Here is a 20,193-nt window from a genome sequence, read left to right on the forward strand (position 1 = left end):
GCTGAGCCAGGCCAGGCCTCACAGCAAAGCCCTCCCTGCAAGGCACAGATGCCGGTCACTGCCTGCAAGTATCAGGGTCAAGCACAAGGCTTTGGTTGTCCAAGAGTTAGGGGCTGGCCTCTCGGTTCTGCCACTCATAAATGCCGTCATTTTGAGTAAAAAGCCTCTAGTCTTGGTTCTTTGTTCTTAAAATGCGGATAACAAAATCTGCCGGGGTCAGCGGGAAGCGGTGAGCTTATACTGGAATCAGGCATGAAAAGCTTGGAGCGCCCAGGTGATGTGCAGAAAGGGGTCTGCAAACTCGGATTGCGTGGTATCCTCAGGGACCTGGTGTCTGTAGGAGCACTGCCATGGAGATGGAGCCGCGTTGTGCTGGGTCCCGGCCTTGGCCCTGGGCGTCGGTAGCCACTGACGTTTTGGAGAAGGGTGTGATGGAGGAAGCGGTGTTCAGGGAAAACCTCCAGAAACTCAGTGAAGTCTCTGTTCCAACTTTCTGAGCTCATGTGATGGTCACTGCTTCCTAGTGTCACCCCCAAAGGGCCAGGGGTCCTTCCATGCCACAGAGCTGGGACTCTCCCCTCTCCCGACACAGGCACCTGCCTCGGGGACCCTGTGGTTCTCAGCCACAGTGTCAGAACAGGGAGGCGTGTGTCGGTCCTTCTCCTCTTCCCACAAGGTGGGAAACTTTAAGACCATGTGACTGAACAGTGCCGGTGGGACCCGGGCCTCTGCGGCTCCCTTGTTTCTCTGCGGAGCAGGATCTGAGAGCTTCGCCGGCATTCCTTCCTGCTAGGCCAGTCCTCCGTGTGACATTGCTCCTGCACTTTGCCGCCCCCGCCCCAGAGGGACCACCTTCTTAGCCAAGCCCCGTGAATGCCCCTGCGAGTCAGAAACATAGGTGTACATAGGTATGCAGCCGCCTGGCCTGCTTCCTCCAGGAGGTGAGGAGGGGAGGTCCTGGAAGAGCGGGCACGTGGGACAGAGCTGGCAGCCAAGGATCGTGCTCCCCCGTCCCCTCCTGTGGGGTCTGTGACAGCGCAGTGATCAGGGGAGGAAGGTGCTGGGGGCCCTGGGATCGGGTAGTGACCGTGGGGCCAGGGCCTGGCGGGGGCAGGGCTGCAGGGAACAGGCATCCTCCTGGAGCAGGAACGGCTGAGAAGGGAAGGGGCTCAGCTTCCACAGCCGCCACTTGACAGTGTGTGTGTGTGTGTGTGTTTGTGCGCGCGCGCGGGCACATTAGGGGGTGACCTGCAGGCCCCAGCATCCTCATCTCCGGCTGTAGGAGGGCATGGGGTAGGACCCTGTGTGTTAAGGGCTGGGAGGTGAGTCAAGTCCAGGGCCTCCCCCCAGCCCCTGATAGGAAAAGAGGTGATGTGCATGGGTGGAGAACTCGTGGCCCAGGGTCACCTGTACTGGGCTCTGCCAGACGCTGCAGGGAGTAACTGGAAGGTGGCCCAGAGTGACTCATCAGCCACCCCCCCCCCCCAACCCGGGGCCAGGTGTCCTCCAGGGAAGCCCTCTCCCGCCAGTGCTGGGGGTGGGAGGTGGGGCTCCTATGTAGCTTTCCTCCCCCGTGCTGCCCCTTCCGGGCAGGGTGTTAAGATACTGTGGTCTCAGGGAGGGTAAGAGGTGGCCTGGCAGCCATCAGGTCTGGGCCAGTCTGTCGCTTCTCTAAGGCAGCAGACAGATTTGAGACAGAGCAGGGCTGCCTGGTCTTGGCCCACGTGAATCCCCCTGGGGGTAGCTGTCCTGTGCAGTGGTCTGTGTTGAGCAGCAGCCTTGGCCCCTGTGACAGCCACAGATGCCGCCAAAGGTTCCCAGAAGGAGGGGGATGAGAAGGGCCCCCTTGAGGACCACTGTAGGGGTCCGGGGGAAATGTGGAAATGTTAAGGGGGGAGGTCACTGGGCACCAGTGCAGAGAGTCCCATGCTGATCAGTGAAGATCCCCAAACAGGACGTGGCCAGGCAGGGATCAGTGCTGAGACAGACTTGGCGCACTCTCCAGCATTGCTGCAGCCTCACGAAGCCACAGCTGGGAGTCGGCTCTGTAGGGCGGGAGAGCACAATGAACGTGCAGCGTGGGGGCACGTTGCTGGGATGTTTGAGCTTGTGGGAGCCAGCACTCCTCCTGCCAGCCAAGCAGGAGACGGCCCCACCCCCTTGCCTCGAGAATGCCTCCCAGGCAGGCCTGTCTGTCTCCTCAGCTTCCTGGCCCAGGTGCCCTTCCTGGGACCACACGTGGGAGACTGTAGGACACATCTCGGTCCCGAGGTGCCCCCAAGGGCCGCAGAGTGTTTGGGTGTCTTGCAAATCCTGATGCCTCTCTTGGTGTTGGCTCCCTCTTCTTGCTGGCTCTACCAGAGGTGGTACCTGTTAGCAGGTGCATCTTACTGTGCCTGGCCTAAATTAGATTTCCAGACTCCCAGGCACGGAGTTCAGGAAGGTCCCTGTCTTACTGCACCTGCATCCAGTGTGTAGCAGCCCACCCCAAAATAAACGACTTGAGACAGTGGTCATTTTATCATTCTGGAAGCCGAGTGGCTGAGCTAGGTGACTCCCAAGGTCTCTTAGGATAGTACGGTCAGACAAGGGTGGAGATGTGGTTGCCTAAAGCCCCCTCGCCCGCATGTCTGGGGCTGAGACTGGAGGTGGATCAGCTGGGGCTCCAGGGAGCTTGATTCTTACGTGGTCTATGCCATGGGCTTGCAGGGAGCTGAGCTTGCACAGTGGTAACGTCCCAAGAGAGTCGAGGAAGCTGGCTCGCCTCAGATGACCTGGGCTCAGGAGTCACATAGCATCACTTTGGCAGATCCTGCTCATTGAGATGGACAAAGTTCTGCCCAGGTTCAAGGGGAAGGGACATAGGCCCCACTTCCCCACGGGGAATGGAACATTCTGGAAGAGTCTGGGAGACTAGAACTATTATTGCTGCCATTTTGCTCCTCTTTGGACACCAGCCTTCTTGTCCTTTACCCAGGTGACCACAGCTACTTAGTCCATCATGGTTTGGGGGAGGCAGGGAAGTTCTGGGGCTCCCAATATGCAAGGCAGTGGGGGAACCCCCAAGTGTTTCTGAGACACTCCCAGGGTCTGTGTGCCCTGACAGCACAGGCCAGCCATCGCCTCTGTTTCTGTTTGGCAGCTTTACTGGGTGCCCGGTATAGGAAGAGCAATGCCTGGGGCTTCAGGCCAGAGAAGACAGAATAAAAATATGCCCCCTCTCTATTCAAGACCTTGCCTCAGCCTCCCGTCCAACCTCCGGCCAGTCCTCTCCATCCCACGTCTTTAATTTGTCCCCAAGCCTCCCTTTCCTCCAGGCCTTAATTCTCCCCTGTAGTGCTGATCTGGGTCTCTATCCGTCTCTAGTTCACTTTGGACGTTCCTGCCAGAAACCCCGGTGTGCAGGGAGCTGAGGGGATGCCCAGTGTTAGGTTTTGATGGTGAAGTGCTGGAACGCTGGGGTCCCGTGAAGGGGAACAGCCAGAGGTGACAGGGGACACCCCAAGGAGGAGTCGCCCAGGATGGTTGTGAAGGGAGAGGGATAGGGGAGGTGTAAGGCATCCGTGCCTAAGGCAGTGGGAGCAGTGTGTTCTTCTGCAGCGGGAGGTGGTTCATTCTGGACAGCGCAAGTGCCGTGTGCCCCGAGGGCCTGGTGCAGACGTGGAAGTGGCGAGAGGAGCTCTTGGCTTAAACCTCCCTGCAGTCCCAGTTCCTACCAGAGCTCAGCCTTCTCCGCTCACCCAGCACGGCCTGTCCTGCTACCTGCTGGCCCTGCACTGTGCTCCCCGCCCCCACTCCTGTCGGGTCTCTGCCCTGGACCTCTCTCCCTGAAGAAGCTCCACCCCCTAGCCCCTTAGGGCTCAGCCCCAGCTCCTCTGCCCCTGGGCACCCAGGCAGCCTGCTCAGATTGCCAGCCCAGCACGCTCGCTGCCATCTGACCACGTCCCCCGGCTGTGTGCTGGCTGGGAGCTGGCCTCTGAAATAGCCCTTTGGAGTCAGGGGAGAAGACAGACATGAGTGCCTGGGAGGCCAGGGGTGCCCAGAGGAGGGTGGGGCCCCTGGTGAGGAGTCACAGTGGGGGTGCAGAGGCAGGGCGGGCTTCTGTGAGCAGGGCTGGCGCTGGGCACCGGGCAGGGCGTTCTGTCTGCCGCTCCAGGAGGAAGGACTTCCTGGGCCTGGTTCTGGCGTGGGGGTGTTTACAGCAATGAGGACCTACTCCCCGCTGCAGGCCCAGGGACTGTGATGAGCCAGACTCTGTCCCTCTGGGGTGGTCGGCGGGCCGCTGCATCTATGGTGAGATGGTCCCGGCGGGGACAGGTGCATCAGAAGCCTAGCATACCCTGGGCTTCCTGGGTGGCGCCCCAGCTCTGCCCCGCTTTCCTGTTTGTGACGGAAAGGCGGTCGTGGTGGAAGGGAAAGAACAAGAACACAAAACTATTGTGGGAGAGCCACCAGCGCCACAAGTATGAGTAATGGGCTGCAGCCCCTCCCCACAGAGCCCCCGCCGGCTGCAGCCCCTCCCCACAGAGCTGACCCTGTGGAAACTTACTAATGCGGCCTGGATGAATTTACCTTCTCATGAGAGGGCCCGAGCATAAAGGGGCATTCATCAGGTCTGTCTGGGAGCGGTGTCCTGTCACAGGTCCTGTCTGAGGCGTGGGCGTGGAGGACAGGCTGCAGACTCCGGGGCTGCTCACCCAGGCGCCCGAGGAGGGGGAGCCCCCTGCAGACAGTGAAGCCCCCTACCCAGGGTGAGGCAGCCGGCCTCCAGGTCCAAAAGTCTCACTGGGGCCTCCTTTCCCCGAATAGTGGGGGACAGGAGGAAGCGAGAATTTGGAAGCACACAAAAGGGACTCATGAGGCCAGCAGGTGCCCCAGAGGCGGGGCGGGGAGGATGTGGCCAAGCAGCTGTGGAACAGCTGAAGAAGCCGTGGTCAGAGCTCCCCGGGGGGACCCACGGCCCAGGCAGGGGAGGGACTGCGGCCCCACTGTCTCGTGTTGTGGGGGACAAGGCGGAAAAGGGGCGGAAAAGCCAGCCTTGCCCCTGGTGAGGGAGGGGCGGGTCTCAGGCGAGGGCTGTGAGGGGCAGCAGCACCCTGCAGGCTCCCCTGGGGTCCGAGCTTGCACCTGCAGCCCCCGGTGCTCTTTCCTTCCTCTTTATCCTTGTTATTTGGGACCTGCCCCCGCCCCTTCCAAAGAGCTTACAGAGGCCGGGGATGCAGACAGACCCCACAGCCCTCAGCCCTCCTCACTGAAGCCCTCCCCTCCCCTCCCCTTCCCTCCTCTCTTCTCCCCTCCCCTCCCCTCCCTTCCCCTCCCCTCCCTTCCTCTTCTCTCCCCTTCCCTCCTCTCCCCTCCCCTCCTGTTCCCTTCCTTCCTCTCCTCTCCCCTCCCCTCCCTTCCTATCCCCTCCCCTCCCCTCCTTTCCTCTCCCTTTCCTCTCCTCTCCCCTCTCCTATTCTCCCCTCCACTCCCCTTCCCTCCCCCACCTCTCTCCTTCCCTTTCCAATCCCCTCCCCTCCCATACTCCATCCCTCCACTCCCCTTTCCTCTCCCCTTCCCACCTCTCCCCTCCCCCTACTCTCCTCCCACTCCCTCCACTCCCCTCGCCTTTCCTTCCCTCTCACCTCTCCTTCCTTCCCTTCCCCTTTTCCCCTCTCCCCATCTCCTCCCCCTTCTTCCTCTCCTCCTTTCCCCTCCCCTCCACACTCCCCTCCCCTCTTCCTTCCTCTCATCCTCCCTCCTCTCCCCTTCCTCCCCTCCCTTCCCCCTTCCTCTTCCCTCCTGAGGGGACAGGCAGCCTGCACAGGGACTGCTGTGAACCCGCCACAGCAAGCGAGTGCACCAGCTCACTTGCTTGGGACCCCTGTCCGCCCAGCTCAGCAGCAGCCCTGCCCCGAGTTCCCCCTTGGCCTGCAGGCCACAGGGCCCCTGAGGAGCCTGCCTCCTCCTAGTGCGCATGGCACAGCGGGTGCTGGGCCAGGGGACAGTGCCTGCGGAGGGGCTCAGGAAGGGCGATCCCAAGGGGCTGAGCTGGAGGAACAAAGGCAGGCAGAGGGGAGTGAGAGGCCAGCCAAGAGCCCAGGATCCAAGGAACCTGGAGACGGATGGGCTGGCAGGTGCTGCCTCGGGGCCAGGAGGCAGAAGGTGTTCAGGCTGATGGCAGCCAGGGTAAGAACCAGGGTCGGGGCCGGCGCCGCGGCTCACTAGGCTAATCCTCCGCCTTGCGGCGCCGGCACACCGGGTTCTAGTCCCGGTTGGGGCACCGATCCTGTCCCGGTTGCCCCTCTTCCAGGCCAGCTCTCAGCTGTGGCCAGGGAGTGCAGTGGAGGATGGCCCAAGTTGTTGGGCCCTGCACCCCATGGGAGACCAGGATAAGCACCTGGCTCCTGCCATCGGATCAGCGCGGTGCGCCGGCCGCAGCGCGCTGCCGCGGCGGCCATTGGAGGGTGAACCAACGGCAAAAGGAAGACCTTTCTCTCTGTCTCTCTCTCTCACTGTCCACTCTGCCTGTCAAAAAAAAAAAAAAAAAAAAAAAAGAACCAGGGTCGGAACAGTGAGTTTAGCTCTTCTGAGAGAACAGACGTGAACCCGGCCTCTAGTGAGACAGGCCTCTTGCAGGGACCCTGGAGGCCCACTGGGGAAGGCAGGACATCTCGGTGCCAACCCAAGCAAACGATAAGGAGGCAAGTGAGGCCTCGGGACCCTTGCTGATCACCTTCTAACCATGCTGGCTGCAGACCCCTGGAACCCTGCTCCTTCCAGCATACACTGGAAACCTTTCAGGCATTTGCACATCGGGGCATTTAAACCCAAGGGTTCCTCTCCCATGGGTGTTTGCAGGCTGAGTGTGATCCCGCGATGTGGGGTGATAGCTCTTTCTCCTGCTCAGGAGACGGAGACCAGAAGCAGTGCGGTTTGTGGAGGAAGGGCGCAGGCAGCCCCTAAGCATGAGGGACGCCCAGGTGGACTTGTCCTAGGAAGCAGGCAGGCAGAAAAGTCCCCACCCCTCTCCCCAGCTGCTCAGGCTGTGCTAGCTGGCTCTGGGGAGCACACGGAGGAAGGAGTGGCCCACCTGTGTCCCTGGAGCCTGCAGCTGTGAGCCCACTGCTGGTGAGATGAGTCCCGGCTGGGGTCCTGGTGTCCATGCCAGTTTATGAGACCGGGCACCACGGTGAGAAGAGAAGAAGCAAAAGAAGGAAAGAGTGGGAAACAGAGAAGCTCCAAGCAAACCAAGGGGCTGGTAGAGAGAGACCAAGCCACTGAGGTGTCGTAGTCTTGGAGGTATTCGTATGTCATCTCCAAAGAGCACATGCAGGGGTTATGTTAGCTCCTGCAAAGGTAGGGGCGGTCTTAATGGAGCCTTTTCCAACTTGTTTTTGTCAAAACTAGAGTCTTACTGTCCTTTGGCAAATATTTGTCACATGGGCATCCATCCTGTGTTGTTTGCTGTGTGCGTGCTGGCAAGGAGCTGTGGGGTGGAGTTGGTCTGGCCTTCTTCTAGTTGCTTGCTCCCTCGTGGGGAACCCCCAGCAGGCCCTGGCTGACACGGACATGACCATCGGTCATCCCTAGCAGCCGCCTCACTCCCTGGGGAGGCGCAGGGGCTGTTAGATGGACAGTGCCCCCGCGCTGACCCCTCTCCCTGTTCTTGTCCCACAGGCTGGCCAGGAGGGGCGCATGAGGGCCAGTGAGTCAGAGTACCTTAGTGTTTGCAAAGGCCGCGCCTCATTCCGCAAACCAGAGGCGCAAACCCTGACCCACAAACCATAAAGGAAAATAGCCCTAAAGGAAAGACAGTCCAGAAAGAAGAGGGTTTGGATCTGGAGAGAACAAGGCCCGGGGGCTGTCCGAGGTACCCCAGCTGCTGCAGGCACTTGCCTGAGGGCCGTGGACACATCTCCCGTGGCCTTGAGGGGGGAAGTCAGGGAGAACCCACCAGGTAGGCCCGGGGGCCCATGGGGCGCTGGCTGTGTGAGACATCAATGGGGAGGGGGTGGTTCTGGGCGCCCCTAAGTCTGAGCTTGCACCACCCCACCCCTACCACCTTGTGAGATTTTTGAGGCGCTCCGAGGCGTCTCCGCACTTGACCTGGTTAGCTGTGTGTTTCGCAAGCTTACCTGACCATAGAACGTTCCCTCAAGGAATTCCCACTCACTTCTTGAGGACCGAGTTTCTCCAGATGCACTTTGGAGAGACACCGGAATAAGCCAGATGACTGGTTGCTCCTATCTCGGACTTCCACCATGAAGCAGCGTTTTCCTCTCCGAATAACTGACAGGAAGCTCTCCTTTTTGGCCGTGAGCACAGACATAGTCTGGAGGATGTATTGAGGGCACTAAACTAAGGCTTTCGGTCATAAAAACGATAATCTGAGCGCACAAAAGGCTATGTATTGCTCATCTCCTTACCCGGCACCCGGAAATCCCTCCAGGTCGCGAAGTTCTGCCTCACCCAAGGGAGAGGCGCTGTGCCGGCCTCTTCTTTTCCCCCTCTTTTGTATTTCCTATTTCTCTTTGTGGCACAGCATGTGCACACTGCTCTGTGCCTTGCTTGGTTTTACGTGCTGTCTCTGGGAGATCCCTTTCAGCTGTGGAGGTGTTCCCTGCTGAGACGGCGGCCCTGTGCGGGAGTGGCCGGTTGTTTCCCAAGCTGCCATGGTGACGGTGCAGCCTGGCGCTGCTGTGTGTCCTGCGTGTGCGTCTACAGGCGGGCTCGTGGCTGGTGTGGGCAGGTGGCTCGCGGCCTTTAGGGAGATGGCCCCCGTGAGAGAGGTGTCTCCCGCGCCTCTCCAGATCGTCACGCTGTTTGATCTTTGTAATCTGAAAGGTGAAAACGGTATCTCGGTGTAGTTTTTCTTCACATTTCTAGGATGAGCGCCTTTTTCTTTAAAGGCTTATATGTTTATTTGAAAGGCAGAAAGACGGGGTGCAGGGGAGGGGAGAGACAAAGAGAGATCCCCCATCTGCTGGTTCACTCCCCAGTTGGCCACAACAGCCAGGGCTGGGCCAGGCTGAAGCCAGGAGCCTGGAACTCCATCCAGGTCTCCCACACGCGTGGCAGGGCCCAAGTATTTTAGACGTGTTCTGCTGCTTTCCCAGGCGCATTAGCATGGAGCTGGATTGGAAAATGCAGTAGCAGGGAGTGGAACCTGGCACTCTGACATGGAGTGTGGCCATGCACTGACCACCTGCCCTGAGGCTGGGTGTAGTTAGACAGTGAAGAGTTAACCTAGTTAAGAGTCATGAATGTGTTCTTTTTCTGTTAGCTCTGCTTATATACCTGCCCATTTTTCTAGTAAGCTCTGACCCTTTTTCTCTTTTTATCCTAGAAAAGTTAACCTGTGAGCTGAGATCAGAAAAACAGATATTTTTTTCTGTGTCATTTTTTTCTCTTTGGTAGAGCGTGTTGTGGTTTTTACCATGTAATTTTTTTTTACTTTAGTTGAATTTATCTTATTTTGAACCTAAATATTAGCTTTAAAATTTTATAGCTTGCAGACCATCATTAGATATCCCATCTCCACTCTGAGATTATACCAAAATTCTCGCATTGTCTCCTGGAATGTTTATGAATTCATACAGCTGTTATGTTTATGTTAAATCCCATTATAATAGAGATATCTTAAAATACAAATAAGATACATTATGTAAACCATGATGTATAAAGAACACAAATGGCCAGGTTTATCACATTTTTGAATGTGCAGATAATGTACACATGAAAATATGTACATAAGTATACTGTTACCTGTTGATCTATAATTATTACTCCATTTAGAGTTTGTCCTGTGACAAGACGAACTGCAGCTTGGTTTCTTGCTGCATGGACGCTCAGTTCCAGTGCCACTCGGGCCTGGCTCTCTGGATCAGGTCCCTGAGTGTGGAACCTTCCCTGGACTGTGTGTGCCCGGACACCGTGCTGCCCCGTGGTGATTACAGCAGCCTGACGCACACTGCAGCAGCTGACGGCGCTCCCTTCCCTTTCACATTGTTTTCTGCCTGTGCTTTGTCTTCAATTTTTCCTTATAAACTTTAGAGTCAGCTAAGTTCCAAATGTTTCTTAAATCGTATTACTACTATTGTATTAAGTGTATAGGTAACTTAAGAGGAAATAGCATGTTTGTGATAATTTTGAGGCAAGACTATGGGCCAGTTTTTTAAAACAGACGTGAATGATGGTCTAAAGCCCCTCCAGGAGCCAGGGAGGTCCCCTCTGGGGGCTCCACGCTCCCCTGCGGGCTGAGCCCTACCAGCAGCTGCAGAGGTCCAGGGTCACCCAGCTCCCGCAAGAGAGCAGGATGGAGGGTGGAGACTGGACGTGGAAAGACAGCTGCAAGGCGTCAGGTCAGGTGCTCGGGCCCCAGGAGGATTGGATCTGCTCTGAGATAAGTGGGGTCATTATGGATGGAGAGTTAGCAACAGATAAGCAGGGTAAACAGACTTTTCACCCGGACTGGGAGGCCACAGGCTTCCAACTACTGGAAAACTCACCAGGAGGCAGGCTGGGAGCTCTGGAGAGCATTGGGACCAGCCAGCCTTGGTTTTATCCAGACTAGTATGTAACTGCCCCGAACTCGCTCAGCACAGGGAGACTCCATGGACTTCTCCTGCCAGCAAGTCACGCGGGGGCACCCAGAAGAGAAGGGTTCCCAGAAGTTATCTTAGGGGAGGTGGATTCTGACATTGACGGGGAGTGCCCCAGGCAGGGCACACTGAAGGAGGCTACAGCTGATGGGGCTGTGTAGTGTAACAGGTGTCCTGGGGGGAGAAGCCCTGTAGCAGATACAGGCCAACCAGGTGGAATGAGAAGGACGCCCAGGTGGAGTGAGGACAACACCGTACAGCCCCCAGGGTACAACATCCAGTCACCTGTCAAGGACAGACGGCCCCAAAACAGTGTCCTTTGAAGTTGAAGTAGGTGACTTTAAAATGACCTCAGCCTATTTGTAGCTTATCTATGCAGACTTATCTGGTAAAAACATGGGTGTGCCTTACCAAGCAGACCTGGGAGCCACTATTAGCTGGGAGGGGGGGGGGAGGGGTGTGTGTGTGTGTGTGTGTGTGCACCACAACCTCCTTTTCCTCACCTGTGAAGTAGGAGGATAATGGTGGCTGCCTGGGGCTGTTTTGTGACATGAAATGAGCTAACGCAGCCACGCACACAAAGTGTTCGCTCAGGGCCTGGTCCGCAGTAAGCCCTAGTGAACAGAGCTGTTAGGATCCTTGTGTGCAGATCTTCTTCCTGGGAAAGCTTATATGAGCAGGTATTAAAATAAAAATTGGGTGATAAGGGCACTTCCTGACTTGCTCGCTGGGGTGAGGGAGAGAAGTAAGGAATCAGAAATATACAATAGGGCCGGCGCCGTGGCTCAATAGGCTAATCCTCTGCCTTGCGGTGCCAGCACACCAGGTTCTAGTCCCGGTTGGGGCGCCGGATTCTGTCCCGGTTGCCCCTCTTCCAGGCCAGCTCTCTGCTGTAGCCAGGGAGTGCAGTGGAGGATGGCTCAAGTGCTTGGGCGCTGCACCTGCATGGGAGACCAGGAGAAGCACCTGGCTCCTGCCTTCTGATCCACAGCGCTCTGGCTGCGGCGGCCATTGGAGGGTGAACCAATGGCGAAAAGGAAGACCTTTCTCTCTGTCTCTCTCTCTCTCTCTCACTATCCACTCTGCCTGTCAAAAGAAAAAAAATAAAAGAAAAAAAAGAAATATACAATAGGACTTCAGATGCTTCCACCTTAATAGTCTCCCTCAACTCCAGAAATTGGGAAACTAATGAAAAACTTTTGGGATCTTTGGAAAATGTTTCCTCCCAACTGCACTGAGCTTAGCACCACTGTCTGGGCCGGGGGGTGACAGACCATGCTGCTGTCTTGGTGAATTATGTCGCGTGAAACAGGTGACAGGATTAATATTTCATGAACCCATGGGTATTCGCTCTTAGAAACACAGTATAGGATTTAAGGAAGCCACCAGCTGGTTACCCCGTCGCTTGAAATTTGAGTTGCAGTCGGATATTCCTAGTGGGTCTCTCCTTAAAGGAATTTGATCCTTTTAACCAAAAGAAAGTACTGTCAAGGTGTAGTTCCTACACAAAACCCTGCATCTGTCTTTTTAAAAAATGCTTACTTTTTATTTTAATCTACCTGAAAGGCAGAGTCTCTCTCTCACACACGCACAAACACCCCTACACCTATCTTTCATTCACTGGTTCATTCCCCAAATGCCTGCAGCAGCTGGGGCTGGGCCAGGCCGAAGCCAGGAGCCCAGAATTCCATCCAAGTCTCCCACTTGGATGGCAGGGGCCCTGGCACTTGAGCCTTCCTCTGCTGCCTTCCTAGACACATTAGCATGAAGCTGGATTGGAAGTGGAGTAGCTGGGACTTGAACTGGCACTCCAGTACCGGATACAGGCATCCCAGGTGGTGGCTCACCCCACTGCACCACAATGCCTACCTCTCAAAACTTGGCATTTGGATTCAGAGGCTCTGCGTGTGAGGCTTGCCAATTACCTACTCCTGAGACTTCATCCCAAACAGCTGGTAATCAGAACGATAACCACCTCATGAGATTAATGTGAGGACCAAATGAAACATGCATAATGTTCTTTCTTTGAAACATTCATTCGTTTATTTATTTTCATTTTATTTGAATGTTAGAGAAACAGAGATCTTCCATCCACTGGTTTCCTTCCCCAAATGCCTGTAACAGCTGGGAGTGGCCAGGCCAAAGTCTCCCATGTGGGTGGCAGGGACCCAAGTATTTGAGCTGTCATCTGTTGCCTTCCAAGATGCACGCTAGCAGGAAGTTGTAGCAGAGTATAGGAGCTGGGACTTCAACCAGGCACTCCAGCACGGGATGTGGCATCCTAACCGCTGTGCCAAATGCTCACCCAAATGACCTTTCTAAACTGTAAAGTAGGGGTGAGCTCTGGCCTGGGGTTCAGATACCCATGTTCTGTTTCTGAGTGCCTGGGTTCAAGTCCCAACCCTCCTCCTGACTCCTGCTAATGTCAACCCTGGGAGGCAGCAGCTGATGGCTTAAGAACTTATGTTCCTGCTACCCACGTGGGCGCCCTGGATTGAGTTCTCAGCTCCTGACTTCAGCTTGGCCCAAGCCTTTGGTGAATGAATCAGCTGATGGGAGATTTCTCTCTGTCTTGCCTCTCAAATTTTTTTTAAAAAATTTCAACTTAAACTGTGAAGTATTATACCAATGGTAGTTACTTGTTATATATTTTTTTCACCTGTTGATGGAAAGAACATGGACTGGAAGTGAAGAGACCAGAGCTCCAGTCCTAGCCCTGCCCTGCCGGCCCCTGGAGCCAGGGAGATGTCCACAGGGTCCCTCCGTGTGGGGGCAGGGTCAGTGCAGGACGGGAACACAGGGCAGTCCTTCCATCGGGGCAACTTCCGTGTTCCCAGGAGGAGAGCAGGTGCAGTCCCAGCACCGTGGCCCACACAGGAGCCCTGGCAGGTGTCCCCATGTACAACCTTGTCACTGGCATTTATGAGCCTCTGAGAGCTTCATGTGGCCATTTCTCAGTGTCCACGGGGGACATCTCGCTGAGGAACCATCAGTGAACTTTGGTGATGTTCTTAATAAGCCTGTCAATTAGCAAAGGTAAACCCGACAGCGAATTAAACTCACCCGAGGCCATCTGCTGTCATTGTTAGGACATTTTACACTCCTGCCCCAGGAGTGGGGTGAGCACCCCCGTTCTCTTCCCAGACCCCTTTTGTTTGTACTGGGCAGCACGCACGACCCCGCCCCCACCCTGCACCGTCTCGCACTGCTGAGTGTTGCCATGGCACCACGTGCATGCTGGTGCTCTCACCATGCCCCACTTTCATCCACCTTGCCCAGAGGAGGGTCCTGAGGCTCGGAGGGGCCAGGCGGCCCCACCCGGCCCTGCCCGGGAACTCTGGCAGACCCACAGACCTTCGCACACCGCCTCGTGGCTGATCCGCCTGCATCACCTGCACTTCTGCCGTTGTACCGCCTGCTGGCCCTCTTCCTCATCTCTCAGCTCCTCTCCTGGGTGGAGTGGGCCACCGCAACCCCCTCCCACCTGTCACCGTGTCCTCTTCCTCCCACCCAGGCTCCCTTTAGAGCCTGTCTTCCCAGGAGCCTCTGCTGGCCACACTGGCATCACTCACCCTGCATGGCCTTGGCTCCCAGGTGCCGGGCACAGGTCAGCCAGCTCGGGGTTCTGGGTCTGTCTGAGAGGGAATGTCCCTGCCTCCACCCAGCCACCAGCACAACTAAAACACTCCTCAAGGCAAGCATCTGGTGCGGCTGTTAAGATGCCGCTCGGGAAGTGCTTGCCCCGTATCAGAGTGCCTGGGGTCCTGATCCCAGCTCCCTGCTCATGCATACCCTGGGAGGCAGCTGGTGGCGGCTCAGGTACATGGAACCAGAGGCAGTTCCAGGCTCATAGCTTGGCATGGCCTGGCCCTGGCTGTTGCAGGCATTTGAGGGATGACACCACGCAGGTCCTGCCACACCCCCTCAGGGAGACCCGTGTGCGGCAGCGCCCGTCGGCTCCGGGGAGGTGAGGCTGGCACTGAGTACACCCGTGCTCTGTCCACAGGTGACTGCTGGCTGCTGGCAGCCATCGCCTCACTGACCCTCAACGAGGAGGTCCTGGCCCGAGTCGTGCCCCTGGACCAGAGCTTCCAGGAGAACTACGCGGGCATCTTCCGCTTCCAGGTACCTCGGGTCTGCGCCGCGTCTCCTCATGGCCCCCTGGGTGGTCCCCACTAGTCAGCCCCGGTGTCTGCAGACTCCCAGGACCGCGGCCGGCCTGCAGAGGACACTGAGCGAATGCAGGGAGCTCCCAGGCCGCCCACAGCCAGGGACCCAGCAGGGGCCACAGAGGGGGCTCTTGAGACCTGAGGAGTGGGGAGAGCAGGGGTTCAGGAAGTGATTCATTCCTGAGTTAAATAGAGGATTTCTAGGAGGTGGGCGTGGCAAGGGCCCTGCTGCAGCAGGAGGACTTGGAAGGACATCTCCCAGGAAGCCGGGGCCGGGGCGGAGGCTGGGGTCCCAGGGCTGCCCGCTCATGCCACCCCTCCCTCCCCGGTGCCCGCAGTTCTGGCAGTATGGCGAGTGGGTGGAGGTGGTGGTGGACGACCGGCTGCCCACCAAGGACGGGGAGCTGCTGTTCGTGCACTCGGCAGAGGGGAGCGAGTTCTGGAGCGCCCTGCTGGAGAAGGCCTACGCCAAGTGAGTGAGCGCACCATGCGCCCGGGCCTGCCCGGAATGCCTGGGAGCACCCCGAGGAGCAGTCCTGTGCTACAGAAGGGACCCTGCGGGCCCCCTCAGGCTCTAAGCTCAAGGAGTGCCGAGCGTGGGGCGCCTGGCCCCCCTCCGCCCCGAGAAATGCCAAATGCACAGGAACCAGAAGGGGCGGAGGGGGCCCGGGGAGCCCTGCTTCCTTAGCTCACCCCGCAGTTTTGCCAACTGTGAACAGCAGGGTGTTGCCCGCAGGGAAGTGTCCCTGTGGCAGAGACAGGACGCTCAGGGAAGCTCCCGTCCTGTCGCTGGTCAGAACTGATTTCCCCAGGCGTCCGCCAGCCACTGCCCACCAGCTGTGCCAGGGCGCCGCCTGCTCTCCATGGGAAGCCCCACGCCAGCCCTCTCCAGGGCGGCCTGCTCTTGGCCGTGCTGCCTGAGCTCCCTCCATGAAGTGCCCCCACTGGAAGGCAGCCCCGGGCCCCAGGGGCTCACAGGAGGCTGCTGGGGCCCAGAGCTCAAACGCTAGATTCTTAAAGCTTTCAGAGCCCAGCCTCGGTGGTCCAGAGCCCGAGCCCAGGCTGGCACAGCACCTGTTCCCTGGGGAAGTGGCTGCATTACTGGATCGTCGTCTCTCTGGCAAGCTCTCGGTGCAAACAGCCAATTAGCAGACCGTACCTCCCCGACAGGATGCTGGGGAAGCAGCCTGGGAGGCTGGGTCAGACCTGTGCTGAGGTCCTTCCAGCTCCAAGGTGCTGGGAGGCTTTGAAAACACTTCGCAAAGCACCAGAACCACAGGAGCTGTGCCCTCCTCGGCACCCAGGGCTGCAGGCAGAGCCGGGGTGGGGGGAGCAGGGGTCCCTGCAGCCCTGGGGGGGGTGTCTCCGGGGCGGCTCCTGGAGTCGGCAGCCCCGTCCTCTCCCGCAGGATCAACGGATGCTACGAGGCGCTCTCGGGGGGCGCCACCACCGAGGGCTTCGAGGACTTCACGGGGGGCATCGCCGAGTGGTATGAGCTCAGGAAGGCCCCTCCCGACCTGTTCAGGATCATCCAGAAGGCTCTGCAGAAAGGCTCTCTCCTGGGCTGCTCCATCGACGTAAGCCCCGCCTCCCGCCTGAACGCACCCCAGCCTGCGCCAGCTGAGGGGAGGCCCAGCAGCACCCCAGGAGGCCCCACCCTGTGCACAGCACTCATCACCCGGAAGCCAGGGCTGGCCAGGCGGGGTGTGTGTGTGTGGGGGGGTGTCCTCCGCCTGCTGGGACTCACCCCCTACCCCGAGATCACTGCCCGGAGAACCCCTGCCAGCCACGAGTCCTGACGCCCCCTGCAGGGTTTGTGGGCCTGTGTGAGAAGGCCCAGGAGGCAGATCTCAGCAGGGCATGGAGGGTGGGCAGGTGTCCTGATACAAAAGCTGTGCCCAGTACCCGGCCCTGCCCCCTCCAGGCGACCAGAAGCCCAGTAGACTCGCTAGACAGCTTCCCTTCTGCGGAACGCGGGGTGGCCCTTCCTCCCGTTGTCCAACCCCAGAAACATGGGGGCAGGAGTGGCTTCGGGGAGTCCAACACAGCGAAGCAAATCCCCACTCCGGAGGGAAGTCGGGGCGGCCGGGCTGGGGGCTCCGTGCAGCCTGGAGCTCTGCGAGGCTGGGCCGCCCATCGGCCCTCTCTACAGGGCCGGCCTGCGGGGCCCTGAACACACCGCGTTCACCCGAGCGTCCCCGTTCCAGATCACCAGCGCCGCCGACTCGGAGGCCATCACGCTGCAGAAGCTGGTGAAGGGCCACGCGTACTCGGTCACCGGAGCCGAGGAGGTAACCCTCTCCTGGGACGCGGGGTGGGCCTCCGCCGTGTTCCTCCCGTCCCCGCAGCTCCGGTGGGTGTGCCCGCGTGCCCGGCGGCGCTGCTGCGCTGCCCCCTGGTGGCCACACCGGCGCGCTGCAGGCGTCCGGCTGGGCTCGGTGCCAGCGCTGCTGCCTCCCGGCTCCCAGGGCCAGTTCAGCGCCGTCAGCAGCACTAGGCGTCTTAGCGTCTCCAAGTGCGTTCCCATCAGATCGCACAGAGGCCTCCCTGCCCGCGGTCGAATGTGCCTCTGCGTCTCACCACAGAGGGCCTGCGAAGTTACCTGAGCTCATTGCCAACCCTGACGCGGAAACAGTAGCAACATCCAGCCGGGCTGTGACTGTGGAGTTCACTGTTAAGGACAAAACCCACACCAGACCCGGGTCTGCTGACATGTCCCTGTCCTTCGCTTTTTTTTAATCTTGGACTTAAAAAAAATTATTTCCCCTCACATAGACACACACGTGGTTTTATTTTTTAAAATGCTGAGTCTGCAGAAAAGTTGGTAGAAGGACAGAATAAGCATCCAAACGCTGTCCCTGTAGATGGGACAGCGATCTGTGTGCACAGTCGGAAGCCGTGGGCGTCCTGAGCTTTGACTGCTAAACGCTGCAGCATTGACCTCACCCATAAGCGCGAACCCTCCTCGTGCCCGCTGCTTCCCGCCGCTCACTCCGTGGCATCACTGCCGTGCAGTCCCTATGGGCGTTTTCCCAGCTGCCCAAGAGGTCCATTCTCAGCCCCAAGCCCATCTGCTTGTTCTGCCCCGCGCTTCTTCACCAAGTGGGATGGCCGCTCTGAGCATCGTGACACGAGGGCCCCTGTGTTGGTCAGCCAGTGAGGTGCAGGGGTCAGCGTGGTTTCTAGAACCGTGTGTACATGCCTCTCACGACCCCAGTCCTGCAGGAGTGGAGCCCTGGGAGCTCTGGTTCCCGGGTCCCAGAGCTGGGCAGCAGTGAGGGGCTGAGGCAGGGGAGGGTAGCTCCTTCCACTTTTCTGATGGGCTGCCATCTTGGCTCACGCTGCAGGGGGCTTGGGCCCCAGCCCCTCCAGGCCTGGCTTGTCCTCAAGCTCCGCCTCCCGTCTTTCATCTCCATCTTCAGGTTGAAAGTGCTGGGAGCCTGCAGAAGCTGATCCGCATCCGCAACCCCTGGGGAGAAGTGGAGTGGACCGGGAGGTGGAATGACAAGTGAGCAGGGCTCTGCGGGGAGCCTGGGCAGGCATGCTTCCCACGGGGCGGGGAGGCAGTGTGCATGGCGCTGGGAAACACGGCTCCAGGAGCACCGGCCATGCCCGGGGGGACCGTGGGGCAGGCAGGCCCTCCGAGGGCCCCGGAACCAGGACAGCGCCTGTGGCTGACTGGGTGCAGGGCTACAGGCCTCGGGCTCCGTTGTGTCATGGTTCTTCTTGGCCCTAGCTCAAAGTTCCCCTCTATGGGTCTTCACAGGGAGAAAGTACATCCCTCCCCCCCAGCACTTCTGTTCCCAGGCTGTGAACTGGGTGCAGGGACCACAGAGCCCACCCTCTCTTGATTGCCAGGCCCTGTGACATCAGCCACCTGGGCTGAGCTCCCAACACCTGCAGCCCTTCTCCCTCCTCCCTGGCGGGGGCCCAGGAACCCTGGCCACAGCACACGGACACCCGCTGAGGCCAAGACGAGATGCTGCTTGTTGGGTTTTCTGTTGCCTTTAAGCGTGGCCATGCCTGGCGGTTTGGACAACGGACGCTACTTCTCTGATGGGCTGTGTTCATTTTCTGGATTCTTCCTTGCGCCCGTCTTCTGGGATAAGGTGTCCTAAAGTACTTTAGGTGCGGGCGAGTGCTCAGAGCTGAGCCCGGCTATCACTGGGACGTCCTCGCCCTGCGCTAGTTTTCACCACCTCCCCTGACTTTGCTTGCAGCTGCCCAAACTGGAACACTGTGGACCCCGAGGTGAGGGAGAGGCTGGCCGAACGGCATGAAGATGGCGAGTTCTGGTAAGACAGGAGGGGCCCGGGACACGCGTGTCAGCCGGCGCTCTGCCTCGGGGGCGCGCGTGTTTGCCAGGGCTCTGCCGCAGGGGGGCGTGCGTGTTGGCCGGGGCCCTGCCACAGAACCCTGCCCAATAGAGAGACAGACAGAAAGTAGTCTGTCCAGAGCCCAGAGGCGTGGGGTTCTGGTTTTGTTATCTCAGGTTCACTCTCAGACCCTGGCCAAAAATGTATCTGAACTCCTTTCCCGTATCCATCTCAACAATGGGGCTCACACGCTGAGCTGCCTCTGGCAGACTAACACGCAACTCCCGCAGTGAGGTTCCCGCAGTGAGGTTCCCACCCCAAGGACAAGCAGGGCCAAGGTGGGGCTCTGGAGACTCAGCCCTGGACCCCAGTCCTTGGGAACAGGGGTTGGCCTGCACGGCTGTGTGTGTGCATCACCCTGGGGACCCTGGTGTGCACGCGGCACACCGCTCGCCCCGTGAGTGCCCACGTCCGCCCATGGCTCCCCCTTGACCAGAACAAAGTTCTGCACCTCAGAGAGGTCCAGAGTCGCCCAGCTGAAAGGTGGCAGCGCTGCTTCTGGGCTTTGGGCCTCCTGATCCTGGGCCTGCCGCCCTGCACGGTCCCAGCAGCTCAGGGCGATCCGCGTGTCCTCCACTAACCAGTGTCACTGCTTTCGCCAGGATGTCCTTCAGCGACTTCCTGAGGCACTACTCCCGCCTGGAGATCTGCAACCTGACGCCCGACACCCTCACCAGCGACACCTACAAGAAGTGGAAACTCACCAAGATGGACGGCAACTGGCGGCGGGGCTCCACCGCGGGAGGCTGCAGGAACTACCCGAGTAAGGGCAGCAGGGGCCCCCACTCTCCTGTCTGTCTGGGTTTCCATCTCTGTGTTCTGAGCCCCGTTACCTCTTGCATCTGCTCGCCGCCCACTTTGGCAGAACCCAAGATTCCTAAGCTGTCTTCCCAGGCCCCAACCCCCTGCTATGCCCACTGAGGCCTGCTCGAACCCCTGCACGCCCAGGAGCTGCTGCACCTGCCCAAAACCCAGGCAGCCAAGCCTCAAAGGCTCACCTCACCCACTGCCCCCAGCAGCCCGCACACCAGGCCCCTGCCATCACCTGGCTGGGAGGGGTCT

At 58.8% G+C, this 20,193-nt stretch overlaps 1 protein-coding gene across 1 annotated transcript in view; it reads left to right on the forward strand.

Moving 5' to 3' along the window:
- Positions 1–20,193, forward strand: part of CAPN2 (calpain 2) — a 44,910-nt gene that overhangs the window by 11,336 nt on the left and 13,381 nt on the right. Inside the window, exons 3-9 of the mRNA XM_062210440.1 lie at positions 14,593–14,711; positions 15,094–15,227; positions 16,164–16,332; positions 16,963–17,046; positions 18,178–18,263; positions 18,976–19,050; positions 19,734–19,894. Coding sequence (XP_062066424.1) covers positions 14,593–14,711; positions 15,094–15,227; positions 16,164–16,332; positions 16,963–17,046; positions 18,178–18,263; positions 18,976–19,050; positions 19,734–19,894 — 828 coding nt within the window. The remainder of the gene's footprint in view (positions 1–14,592; positions 14,712–15,093; positions 15,228–16,163; positions 16,333–16,962; positions 17,047–18,177; positions 18,264–18,975; positions 19,051–19,733; positions 19,895–20,193) is intronic.

Source organism: Lepus europaeus, chromosome 14 (genome assembly GCF_033115175.1).
Source record: "Lepus europaeus isolate LE1 chromosome 14, mLepTim1.pri, whole genome shotgun sequence".
NCBI lineage: Eukaryota > Metazoa > Chordata > Mammalia > Lagomorpha > Leporidae > Lepus > Lepus europaeus.